The 13,299-nt window shown below is 42.1% G+C and overlaps 1 protein-coding gene across 2 annotated transcripts in view; it reads left to right on the forward strand.

Moving 5' to 3' along the window:
* Positions 1 to 13,299, forward strand: part of HMCN1 (hemicentin 1) — a 287,686-nt gene that overhangs the window by 107,567 nt on the left and 166,820 nt on the right. The window contains exons 15-21 of one of the 2 annotated variants that reach the window (XM_077332660.1): positions 1,029 to 1,170; positions 2,658 to 2,785; positions 3,429 to 3,542; positions 4,139 to 4,297; positions 6,283 to 6,477; positions 9,147 to 9,245; positions 10,609 to 10,736. In XM_077332660.1, coding sequence (XP_077188775.1) covers positions 1,029 to 1,170; positions 2,658 to 2,785; positions 3,429 to 3,542; positions 4,139 to 4,297; positions 6,283 to 6,477; positions 9,147 to 9,245; positions 10,609 to 10,736 — 965 coding nt within the window. Of the gene's footprint in view, positions 1 to 1,028; positions 1,171 to 2,657; positions 2,786 to 3,338; positions 3,543 to 4,138; positions 4,298 to 6,282; positions 6,478 to 9,146; positions 9,246 to 10,608; positions 10,737 to 13,299 lie in introns of those variants that run through there. The other variant, XM_077332659.1, reaches the window with a different exon arrangement.

Raw genomic sequence — 13,299 nt, forward strand, 5'->3', positions numbered from 1 at the left:
GATGGGTTGGACATGACTTCACACCTAACAACAAAAATAGGGTCTGAACTTGCTGCGACTGAAAGAGAATGAGATTTCGGGGTCATAGTGCAAAGAAATTGTCAACCTAGCGTATTGTAATGGTGAAAAGGGAAAATTCTATGCTGGGGATTATTAAGAAAGGGACTGAAAAATAAAACAGGCATTATTGTAATGCCCCTCTATAGATCTATGATACTGTCTTATTTGGAATACTTGTGCATCAGCTTATGTACAGAAAGAAAGCTGATAACACAAGAAGAAAGGCTGATAACAAATGACTAATGGGATACATGGTAGAGGTTTATAGAATTAGTATAGACAGTGGACAGGTATAGACAGTGGACAGAGAGAACATTTTATTTCCTGAAATATTAGAACTTAAGAGTATCCAGTTAAACTGAAGGCTGGTAAATTCAGGATACTCAAAAGGAACACTCCATTACTCAAAAAGTGATTAAACTGTGGAATTCACTGCCAGAGGATATAAATAATCCCCATCAAAAGGGGATTATATTGATGAAGAATAGGTCTAAGGGAACCTCTGAAGAAGAAGAGTGCATGCACACAAAATCTTACACCTTGAATAAAACTATGTTGGTTTTGAAGGTGCCATTGGACCCAAACCTTGTTCTGCTACTTTAGACCAACATGGCTACCCACCTGAATCTATCTCATCAAATACAGACAGTAAACCTTTGAATACCAATGCTCGGAAACAACATGAGGCTAAAACCTTAGTCTCCATGTCCTGTTGTTGGATTTCCAGAGGAACTGGTTGGCTACTCTGTGAGACAGGATGATGGGTTAGGTGGACCACTGGTCTGGCCTAGCAGGTTATTATGTATGCTACTGTATCCCTAGCTGGTTAGTGGGGGACTTCCTTTCTCCTCTCTTTTCTCTGCCTTGGCTGATTTACTTAGATATTCTTCATCTGGATACCTCTGAAGAATTATTTTTCATGTGGAACCCTAGAACTTAGAAGCCTAAACATTCTTTTTATATTATAGATCCACCCAAAGCTATTGTCTCCCCTAAAAACCAGACATTTACCAAAGGATCTGAGGTATCCATCAGCTGCTCTGCAACAGGTTACCCCAAACCAATGATCGTTTGGACTCACAATGATATGTTTATCATGGGCTCCCACAGGTAACAGACTTTTCCTTCTCTCCCCATCTTTTGTTGGAAGAAGAGTTCATGAGTCTTAGTGAAACTATTTAAATGAAAATGCTGGCTACAGATGATTTTTATACTCTTAATTATTTTGCAGTTTACTATGGTACTGATCCATTTTGTTGTTTAGTGAGCATTTCACTAAACCAGTTTTAGCTGCTGGTTTTTGCTGTTGCCATTGTTTTCATTAATTTGATCTTATATTTGAAAGTATTTGAAAGGTTGTCACTTGGAGGAGGGCAGGATGCTGTTTCCGTTGGCTGCAGAGGAAAGGACGCGCAGTAATGAGTTTAAATTAAAGTACAACGATATAGGCTAGATATCAGGGGAAAAATTTCACAGTCAAAGTAGTTGAGCTGTGGAATAGGCTGCCTAAGTAGGTGGTGAGCTCCCCCTCACTGGCAGTCTTCAAGCAAAGGCTGGATACACTTTGACTTTACCTTACTGTTAATTGTCTAGTGCAGGGGTAGTCAAACTGCGGCCCTCCAGATGTCCATGGACTACAATTCCCAGGAGCCCCTGCCAGCGTTCGCTGGACATCTGGAGGGCCGCAGTTTGACTACCCCTGGTCTAGTGAGTTATTTTAACAACAGAGAGGTTCTGTACAAATGGTCTCATACAAACAATTAAATATCTGCTGAGATAGAAAGAACAGAGTCCCATTTCAAGGTTCTAAATAAGGCTGACCCAGCAAGCACCAATAGAAGCATGGAATTCATAATCAGCACTGAATAATCAGCACTCATAATCTTTTGGATTATCAAAGATGCATCCTAGCTGTTTGCTGCAAGATACTGATGGTGTCTCCCACCTCACATTTGAGGAAAGGCAGACAAGGGGTATGTGCCAGAAGCAGGAGAGGAATAAATGGTACCCCAGGATAATAAATTGCTTTTACCAGTTCAGTGTGCTAAAAAGCAGAAGTGCTTTCTGAGGATTGGACTGAAGGTCTAGGGCAGGGGTAGTCAAACTGCGGCCCTCCGGATGTCCATGAACTACAATTCCCAGAAGCCCCTGCCAGCGAATGCTGGCAGGGGCTTCTGGGAATTGTAGTCCATGGACATCCGGAGGGCCGCAGTTTGACTACCCCTGGTCTAGGGAAACAATGGACCTGAGAGATGCTTTTTAGAAAATGTGAATTTTGAAAAACTTTGTCAAAAGCTCGCAGGCAGTGGTTGTGGAAATGGTACCAGGTGTGGGTGGGAGGAAATCCATGCCTTCCTCTCTATAGTTTCTTCAAGGTCTCTTGGATACAATTGTTAGGAGAGAAGTAGGTTTGAAAAAGATCATAGCTAGACTGGAGAAAGGCTGGAAGGGGGATGACCAGACAGATAAGTTGTACAAGAAGCTCTAAAAGGAACCACTGGGGGTTGGGTAGCATGTGGTGCATAGCCTCTGTGCAAAAGCAGCCCAAGATTACCATTGTAACTGCCAGTTTTTGAAGATGCTTTGTTGACACACAGGTACAGGCTCACTCCTGAAGGTACCTTGATTATCAGAAATGCAGTCCCCAAAGATGCAGGACTCTATGGCTGTTTAGCTAGCAATACAGCTGGAACAGTCCAGGAGACATCGATCCTCACATACATTGGCAAGTATAAAAAGAAATGGTGTTAAATCAATTGATTTCCTTAATAAGCACTATGCCTAATTACTCAGCAAGCTCAGTAAAATCCATGTAGACATAGGAAGCTTGCTTTATCCTGAATCAGATAATTAATTTATGTTGGCCTTGGTTGTCTATTTGACAGTGGTTCTCAGTCTTTCTACTTGCGATCTCATTTTTTATGAGGTGGTCCTAGAGATCAGACCTGAACCTTCTCCCAATCACTCAGCAATGGCCCTTCCTATTCGGTCTTTATAAACGCATGGATAAACATATGGGTACTACAGGCTGGATCCAGTGATCTGTCACCATAAGGAACTTGAGTATTTCTTCATTCTCCTCCCCCAGCAGCTCCTTTTGACTCCAGAAAAGGGACCCTTGTGGATAAGTGCATTAGAGAAGCAGGAGAAAGGAGAGGGCAAAATTGCTTTCCTTTCTTTCGCAAGCTTAGATACACCAGTACAATGGGGGAAGCAATTTCATGTCCTTCACTTCCCGCACTTCAAGGCAATCAATTTGTGGGATTGCCGAATTCAATTTTTGGGTATTGCCAAAATTAGCTCTTAATTTTAAACTATGATTTTAAAGCCTGCACTGTCTTACACTTTCTTCTCTTGTTTCTTTTTAGAAAGCCCAAAGTTGACAGTTGTCAAAAAAGAACTCCTGATTGCTCTTGGAGACACAACTGTAATGGAATGCAAAACCACTGGAATTCCACCTCCTCAGGTTAAATGGTTTAAAGGTACTAATATATTAAAGATAAAATAATTCCCACCATTACTGGCTTTGTGTAAATGGGCCCAAATGCAACAATACAGTAGCGATTATTCCTATTGAATAAACCTGTTTTAGGAAGGCACCAAAAATCCTAATTACTGAAGTAAATAGAGATGAACACAAAACATATTTTTTGCAGTCTGGATCATGGTTTGTGGCTGAATCACAAACTGGTAGACCTGTGTACAAATCAAACTGATAGACTGGTTTGTGAGCAATTAAATGTTTAAACCCTTCCTTTCTTCTCCCCATGAACAGCAAGGAAGTGCAGAAAGCAAGGAGTGAAATACTTCCCACTCATTTCACTCCCTGCTTCTTGCTCACTGCCAAAAGCTGCAACGGGCAGAAAGATGGAGACAAAATGGCTCCAGTTGAACAGCTTCTGCCTGGTTCTCTGCAATGTTTACATTGTGTTGGCAACCATCACATTCATCTGTAAATCTATAATGAAGCAATTTAATTGTCTCAAACAGCAATGCATTTGTTATTCAGTGTTTGGGCAACTGAGTGAAAAAAGTATCTTATTAACTCTTTGCTGTTATTACCTTTACTCCGATCTAGGAGATTTAGAGTTAAGGGCATCAGAATTTCTTATTATTGACATCCATCGGGGACAGTTGAAGATCCAGGAAACACAGGATCTGGATGCTGGAGACTACATGTGTGTTGCAACCAATGTTGCTGGGAGCGTATCTGGCAAAATCACTCTCGACGTTGGCTGTAAGCATCATGGTTTCAGAATTAAGACATGCAAATTATGTGGGCTTGTAAAAAAAATCAACATATCTGCATGCATTTTATTGTTTAGCCTACTCTGTTGGCTGGGGCGTGCAAGAGGGAAACACTCAAGTTCTTTATTTTCCTCTTGGGCTTTCGTAGCCTCTTGCTCTATTTTCAAAGCTGCTCCAGCAGATCCATGATTTTCAGTGCCATCCTTTTAGGCAGCATGAGATGCAGCCATGACAAGGAAGGCCAGAATGCCCTGTGCTCAATATGTTTGTGGAGCATTGTGTGTGGCCTTTTGGATCTCAGCCAATTTTAACAGTGTTTGTGCATTTGGAACATAGAATATGGGGGAGAAGGGAACTGATAAAGGTAAAGGTAAAGGTATCCCCTGTGCAAGCACCGGGTCATGTCTGACCCTTGGGGTGACGCCCTCTAGCGTTTTCATGGCAGACTCAATACGGGGTGGTTTGCCAGTACCTTCCCCAGTCATGACCGTTTACCCCCCAGCAAGCAAGCTGGGTACTCATTTTACCAACCTCGGAAGGATGGAAGGCTGAGTCAACCTTGAGCCGGTTGCTGGGATTGAACTCCCAGCCTCATGGGCAAAGCTTTCAGACAGCTGCCTTACCACTCTGCGCCACAAGAGGCTCATAGGGAGCTGATAGGCACAGATATATTGCGATACAAAAGAGAATTTCCCAACACTGCTGGAAATCAAATGAGCCTGCATCTATTACAAGTAAAACATGACCAGCACTAGGGGCACATTGGAGCCACTGGGCTGTTATTTTTTTATGTCACTGATATCTAAGTTTTTCAGGAAACCAGTAGGAGAACTGGGAGCAGGGTCATGTGTGTGTGTGCATGTATGTGTGTGGTTCAAATTCAAATTTATTTAATACAGCACTGCTGCCAGATAAAACAGATGTCACTCAGAATGATGACAGGCAATGGTGATGATTGATGAGATGCATCTCGCCTTAGCAGGAACCTTAGAAGATCCAGGTCAATTGACAACAAACTTACTTTGCAGAAAATAGAGTAGACCTGGTGTGCGTGATGGAAACCCGGGTCAGGGAGAGTGAAACAGTTGTCCTTAAGGAGCTAGCCCCTGTCGGGTTTTCTGTCCTCCATCAGTCTTAGACTGTGGGGCAGGGAGGAGGGGTGGCTATCCTAATCCGAGAAGATTTCTCCTTCAGGGCTCTCCCCATGCCATAAATACCAGGAATTGAATGTGTAGGCCTCAGGTGAGACTCAACCGAGAGCGTGGTCATCTGCACGCCCAGTGGACCTCCAGATGCCTTGCCAGCTCTGCTGGAGGAGGTAGCAGCCTCTGAAACTCCATTCTGCTGGAGGAGGTTTGTTGTGGAACTCCACATTCTTGTCATGAACCCAACTAGAACAACCATTTTTCACTGCATTTTGGAATGGCCTGCTGCTAGTGTATATACATGTACAACTGCATGATGGCAAGATCAGTCAGCAGAGGTGAGGATTCCTTTTTAGCACAGGAGGGGTCTGGCTCACAATGACAGGCCTGTAATGTCATTTGACTTCCAGACATTTACTTGCAACTTATGGGGTCCCACGCTGCCATCTGGGATAAAAAGTGAGTTCTGGGTCTGGAAAATTTTCAGACCATTGCTTTTTATGGTACTCCTATATGTGAAAAATAATTCAAATCAAAAGTTTGTCTTTTGAGCTACCCTATGAGAGATTTTGTTATTGTTTGAGGCTGAGATCTAATGACATGCTTGTCCAAGAACATTTAATACATACACGACTGAACAATGATTTGAATTAAAGTCTTTGTGTCCAAATGCAATATTTCATTGACAAGGTCAAGCTGAATCATGAGCCAATGATATAAAAAATGCAAGAGATAAAACTTGAAGATCCTGATTCAGCCATCTTATGTTGCTCAAGACATTCTCAAACCATATTTATGCTTTCTGAAATTTTTTCCTCTCCTCTGACAGCACCCCCTGTTTTCACACAAGAGCCCAGTGATGAATCGATGGACATTGGCTCAAATGTGACACTGGCTTGCTATGTTCATGGTTACCCAGAACCAAAGGTGAAGTGGCAACGCATGGATGGCGCCCCACTTTTCTCGAGACCATTTGCTGTTAGTTCTATTAGCCAACTCAGAACAGGCGCCCTTTCTATTAACAGTAGGTAGAACAAATAAAGTAGATAAGATACATTGAATGACTCAATTGGTTGTCACTTGGCATGTTTATTTCTTTTATTTATATTTATATTTCAATTCAGTTCAGTGTTATCATTTTTAGACAAAGGAGTGTCCATTAATCACACTTGCTACTCTGCCCAGGATTGTATACTCATCTTCCTGCTGAGCTCATTTTTTTTCTGTCATTGCACCCACTTTTTGGAATGGCCTACTGAAAGAGAACATTCAGTTGGGTAGCTGTGTTGGTCTGAAGTAGCACAACAAAATTTGATTACAATAGCACCTTTAAGACTAACAAAGATTTATTCAAATCATGCATGCACTTGACAGCTTGTCTGAGGAAGAGTGCATGCACTTGAAAGCTCATACTTTATTTAATCTTTGTTGGTCTTAAAGGTGCTATTGGAATCAAATTTTGAAAGAGCAGGAGAACTATCTCATGGGAGATAGTTAAAAAGACAAATAAACCTGTTCTGTTTTCAATGGGGGTTGCCTGATCTGGGTTCATAAATCCCTGAAGAATAGGGGGTGGAGTTTGGAAAGGGCAGCATCTGGGGCCTGGAGGGACCTTAGGAATTTAATGCCATAGAGTCTACCATCCAAGCAACTGTTTTCTCCAGGGATACTTCAAAAAGGATGTGGACAATATTGAGAGGGTGAGGAAAGGCTGAGGGACTTGGGAATGTTCAGCTTGAAGAAGAGGAGATTGAGAAGGGACATGATTGCTTTCTTTAAGGATTTGAAAGGTTGTTACTTCAAGGAGGTCAGGGAGTGGTTCCTGTTGGCAGCAGAGGATAGGACCTGCAGTAATGAATTTAAGCTATGTATAGAATGGTATTGGCTAGATACCAGGGAGGGGGATTAATAGAATAGTTCAGCAGTGGAATTGGCTGCTTAAGGAGGTGGTGAGCTCCCCCTCTCCTGGCCGCTACTTGAGGTTGCAACCTTCCAATGAAGTTATTTTTTCCCATGATGGGTGCCGGTAGATGGAGTTTTCTCCTGGATTTCATTCTGGTTAATTTATTGTTGCATTTATTGAAGCTGACTATAGAGTTGGGCATGAGCCAGTTCACAAGCCAAAATTTGGCATGAACATGACATTTACCAGACAGCCAAGCAGAGCAGGTCCACAGCTGACCTGTTAGGTTTAAATGGCTGCAAGCTGTTTCAGACTAACAACCATTTCATTGATCCATTTCAATTCTGCCTGCTTCCAAGAGGGGGGAATCAAAATGGAGCGGTGAAATGGCTTCATGACATTTTAGCCTAACAAGCGGGGAGAAGCCAAACGGAGCAGTGAAAGGGTTTGCAGCCATTTCAGCCTAATAACCTTTGGGTGCACCTGTCCTGTTATTAGGCTGAAATGGATGGTAGCTTTTAAAACCTTACAGCAGGTTAGGTCTGCCCATCAACTGCAATCCATTAAACCCATCAATTCTGCTTCCTCTTGTTTGGAAGCCATTAAACCTGTCTGCTTTGTTCTCCCCTTCCTCCAAAGTGGGGGGAGACCAAAACGGATAGGTGATCCCCCTCTTCTTCTCCTGGCCACAGTTGGTGGATCTAACTGGCTGGTTTATTTCAGTGCATTTTTGTTTGATTTGATTTGGGGTTTGGTTTGGGACCACCCCAAATGCTGAATCAAACCACAATTTTTAGGTTCGTGCCCATCCCTAGCTGACTGTAAGCTGCTTTGAGTCCATTTTGGGGGGAAAAGAAGGAAATCAATCAATCAGTCAATTGTAGAAATGGGTTTTATACACTGATCTGTTCATGAGAAAGATAAAGTGATATGAAAGTTCCCAGAAACAGTATGGCATAAATCTGGAACACACACAATAATCTAAATATATGAGAACTTCCCACATTACAATTTTAGTCTCATGACGGGGCAATTTGTGAAAGCATGCTTGCGGCATGACTTAAAGTCATAAATGTGGGTAGGACCCTATCAAAAGAGGCATACATTTTGCATTCATCAGTGGTCTTACAAATTGTATCATGCATGCTTTTCACAATTGATTACTTACTGTTGCTGTGCTCTCAGTCTTTATACTCTTCCTAGGGGCCTGGAGGAAATACTGCAACAGAGCGCTGAATGGATTTTTATATTAATATTTGGGTAAATTTTGCAAATGCACTTGCAAACTTAAATGCACTGCAAACTTAAATGCATTGCAAACTTAAATGCACTCCGGAGAATGGTAGAAGACAGGAAGGCCTGGGGGATCATTGTCCATGGGGTCGCAGTGGGTCGGACACTACTTCGCACCTAACAACAACAACAACAATTCCACTAATTAAGATATCAACTATTTTATTACATTAAGTTTATGCCTAAATGCCTTTGTTTGGCTTTAGCTTGTGAAAAAAGTATATTTCAGTTTTTCATAAACTGAAACAAAACACCAAGTATCTTTACTATATGTAGCGTCTTGTAATCTTTGTCATGTCCATCAAATAGAAATTAATGGCTCTTGCTCAGCTATTTTACATGGTGCCTGATTTTGCTGCAATAGTCCTCTGGATAGCTTGAGATTTCTTTTGATAAAACAATATTCAACAATTAGATTGACAGATAGACACTGATCATTTTACTAGTGCAAAGCTAATGTGCTAATCCTTTGGTTTTTTTCTTTTATCTACTTTTAGATTTATGGGTTAACGATGAAGCAACCTATATCTGTGAAGCTGAAAACCAGTTTGGGAAGATTGTCTCACGGCCGGCTACCCTTACAGTGACAGGGCTTGGTAACTACCTGATGGTTTGGGTTTCATACTTGTTGGCTTATCTGACTTCTGTCCACCTCCAATATTGGATCTAGAACAGAATTAAACATTTTCCAGTGGCTTTCTGTGTAGAGAATGTTGAGCAACAAGGATGCACTGATAGTGCTAGATCAGATTTATTTTTGAGATAAATCCATCTTGGTTTTTACTACTCAGCTGAACACATATGAACACATGCAGCTGCTGTCTACTGAGTCTGATCATTGGTCTGTCAAGACAAACACTGTCTACTGATTGTTGTTCTCCTGCTTCTCAAAATGAGATCTTTTCCATCATCTAACGAGATGGTAGGGATGGAACCTGGAACTGCAGACGAAGCAGATTCTCTACCACTGAGCCATAACACAACCTAAGCTATTGGGAAATTGACAAGACATTTGGAAGACATGGCAAAAACATTGTCCCATTTAGTTATGTAAAACTAAATCCTGGAATTCACATATCATCATACTATATAAAAACTGCATGATCCTTCTGACGATGTGCCACTCTGATTGCCCCCCCCTTGGGAGACAAGCTCCCAACAGGGTGACAGTTGGGCTTCCCTGCAACTCCCCTGCTTTCCCCTGCCTCCTGGCCACCAGAGGGCTGAGGAAGGCCCTCTGAGTTTGCTCTGCACTGCCTGTGGCTGCCAGAGGAGAGTGGGAAAGGCCAACTGGGCATGCTCCACACTGGCTGCACCACTCTTGTTGGCTGCCTGCCTGCCGGGGAAGTATGGGGAAGATTTTCCAAGTGCCCTCCACAGTGGCTGCACCACTCTCTCCAGCCGCCTACCTGCTGGGAGATCTGGGGGGGGGGACTGCCAGGGCCCCCATCCCATTTTTAAAATGGGCCTTCCTTCTAGTAGCACATATAAATTATGTAGAAAACATATACAACAAATACAAGAACAGCACAAGTAGGTTGTTTCTTTTGAGGTTTGTAATCTGATTCATAAAAACATATTCATCATATCCTAAACAATTGTTTCAGCTTGAGGTATTTTGTCGGTCAGACTTATACAGTATTGGTATAGTGGTATAATGCTTAAGAATGGTGGACTCTAACTTGGCAAACTGGGTTTGATTCCCTGCTCCTCCACATGCAACCAGCTGGGTGACCTTGGGCTCATCGCAGCCCTGATAGTGCTGTCCTGACTGAGCAGTCCTGTCAGAGCTCTCTCAGCCTCACCTACCTCACAGGGGAGATGAAGGGAAAGGTGTTTTTAAATTGCTTTGGGACTTCTTTGGGTAGTGAAAAGCTGGATATAAAAATATTTCTTTTTTATGTTTATGTGCAAATTTGTATAGTGTGTACTCTCTCACTCCCTCTGTCTCTTTAATAGTTACTCCACTCATTGGAATGAGCCCAGCAGCAGCTAATGTAATAGAAGGCCACCAGCTCACTTTGCCATGTGTGCTGTTGGCAGGAAACCCCATCCCTGAGCGAAAATGGATTAAAAATGGTGTGATGGTATGAGAGTTTTATTTATCTTGCGCTGTTTTCTACTTGCAATGTAGAAAGATACAGACTTGTATCCTGATATATATCTCCACTAATGGAAGGCACATGCCCATCAATGGAATGGAATTTCTTTTTATCCCCCCCCCCCCACTCTGCTGAACCCTGAAATTCCCCCTGAAATGCTGTTCTTGGAGGACAGGGGATTCCCCCAGAAACACCACAAGGAGTGAATCTGTGGCAGAAAATCGCAGTCTCCTTTCCATTAGTGGAAATTTACTGGGGGATCCAGTTAGAGAGTTTCAAGAGACATAGTGTGATACAGTGGGTTTTGACTGTGGCGACCTGTGGTCAGATCTATACTTAGCTAAGAAATCTGGGGGAAGTCTTTATTTCTCAGGGTAGTAATCTCACAAGGTATTTATGAGGATGAAATGGAAAAGCTGCCTTCAGTTGTTGGGTTGGGGGGTGGGATGGCGGAATTCTAAGTAATGAACAGTGTTATGAATGTGTTTGAAAGTGTATTTGCACTGACCTCTTTCCCTCTGAAACAATGACATCTGCACAGTTGCGATTAGCTTGGGCCATTTCACATGTGCAGTGCATTGTTAGTGGACCTGCAACTGAATGTGCAAAATTATTACATTTATGTATCCTTTGCCCTTCCCCATGAAAGGTGTTTATTTGTGAGAATGTTCCAATGACCCAGCCATGTGGATCTTTCCCACAGGAATCAGCACTGTAGAATTATACAGATTCCTTGGCTAATCTACACTTTAAATATTTTCCTGGTTGTATAACAGCAGTCCAGAGATTAGACACAGGGCTAGGAGAACATCTAAGAACACTTGGAAAGTGCAGCCTTTTGTGGTGTTGTTCAATGCTATAAAATTCTGCATCTTTTGCCGTTCCACATCCACTCCAGCAAGTCACAATTAAAAGCCACAATATCTAAAGGCTTATATTTCTGTTTTTTGAAGACAGTCTGGTGTTATGACTTCTGTTTTGTATCCGATAGAGGTTATCTCCACTTTAGCCCTGTCAACAGTGTCTTTATTAGAGAGATTAAATAGACGTTGTTAAGTACACATTGTCCATTTCATGCTGTCCTTCCTGATGGATGGAAACTTGCTCCTGTCATGGATGGGGATGAGGGGCAAAAAGTTTTATCACAAAGGAAGAATATGGAAGGCACAAGAGTGATCCTTTCTGTCCAAGGAGCAAGATGGATAAACCTTGTTAATACTTAGTCATATGGATGAATGGAAAATTCTTTGTGGTAGAGCCAGTAACCTGGCAGCAGAATGTTCTAGGCCACAGACACAGATTTCCAGTTGCACAAACCTGTCACGGGGCAAGTACATGTGTACATACCTCCTGACCATCATATACTGCACTCAGTTTGGATCATCTTTTGGCATTAGATAGAGCTTTCTGAGGTAATTTCTGGCTAAACCTCAAGCATCGTGTACTCAGGGTGTTATGAGAAGCGCTTGAGAGGGTAGAAAGAAAACTGTCAGTGTCCCATGAAAGTATGAGAAATGCTACCTATTTATTTCTCCTCAGTGAGTTCGAAGAATATTGGCTCAACACCCACAGAATTACAGGATTTGGGAGTGTTAGCTTTCTTTTTGGCTCCTGCAGCTGCTTGCTTCTCATGCTTGTGTATAATATAAATAGCATAATTTCTTCCACTTTTCCTTTTTTGCTGAGAGAAAGAGGTGTTAATTCCTCTGGAAAGCAGTACTTACCTCCTGTAGTTACTAAGTAGGTGTCAAATTCTGCACTCCAAGGGAAAACTCACAGTGGATTCTGTTTACCCCAAATGATCTTTGTAGGGGGTCAGTCTTTCAGGTATTGGCAGAGTTTGGATATGTACCAAGCTACTTAAAGAATAAAATAGTGTTTATTTATGAAGAGAAACAACTATGTATAGAAAGAGAGAGATAGAGATTTAACTATCTATCTAGCTGTTGTCTGCAGTCATTCCTCTGTTCAACTGCTGTTCAGGAGACAAGCAGAAGTGTACAGAGAAGCAGGAAGTCTCCTGTTGAGTCGATCAGGACACTGGGATAGGTTTGAAAATCATCAGGAAGTTCCTGTTCCATCTAGGCTAAATATATGTCTCCTCCAGTGCCCCCTGCAGGACATCTTTATATTCTGCTCAATTATGCATACTACAGATCTTGCATATTCCTACATTGGGAACAACTTTTATCCAGGAAAGCTAACAACAGAGCACGGAGGCCAAACTTGTCCCTTGATGTTCCCTTGTGGCACTGATATTTAGAAGTTTACTGTCTCTGAATGTGAAGATTGCCTTTAGTCACCATCTCTAGTAGCTGCTGATGGACTTATATTTCATGAATCTGTCTATATCCTCTTTAAAGCCATCTGTACCTGTGGCCATCACTACATCATTCAGCAGTGAATTTTCCACTCCCTGAGTAAAGAAACATTTCCTTTTGCCTACCTGGAGTCTGTTATCCATCAATTTAAATCAGTTCAGCTGGTTAGTATTCTAGCATACAATTCCAAAGCTTCTTAAGAATTTTGAGTATACAATTGAAAGCCA

This window comes from Paroedura picta, chromosome 4 (assembly GCF_049243985.1).
Source record: "Paroedura picta isolate Pp20150507F chromosome 4, Ppicta_v3.0, whole genome shotgun sequence".
In the NCBI taxonomy this organism is placed as follows: domain Eukaryota; kingdom Metazoa; phylum Chordata; class Lepidosauria; order Squamata; family Gekkonidae; genus Paroedura; species Paroedura picta.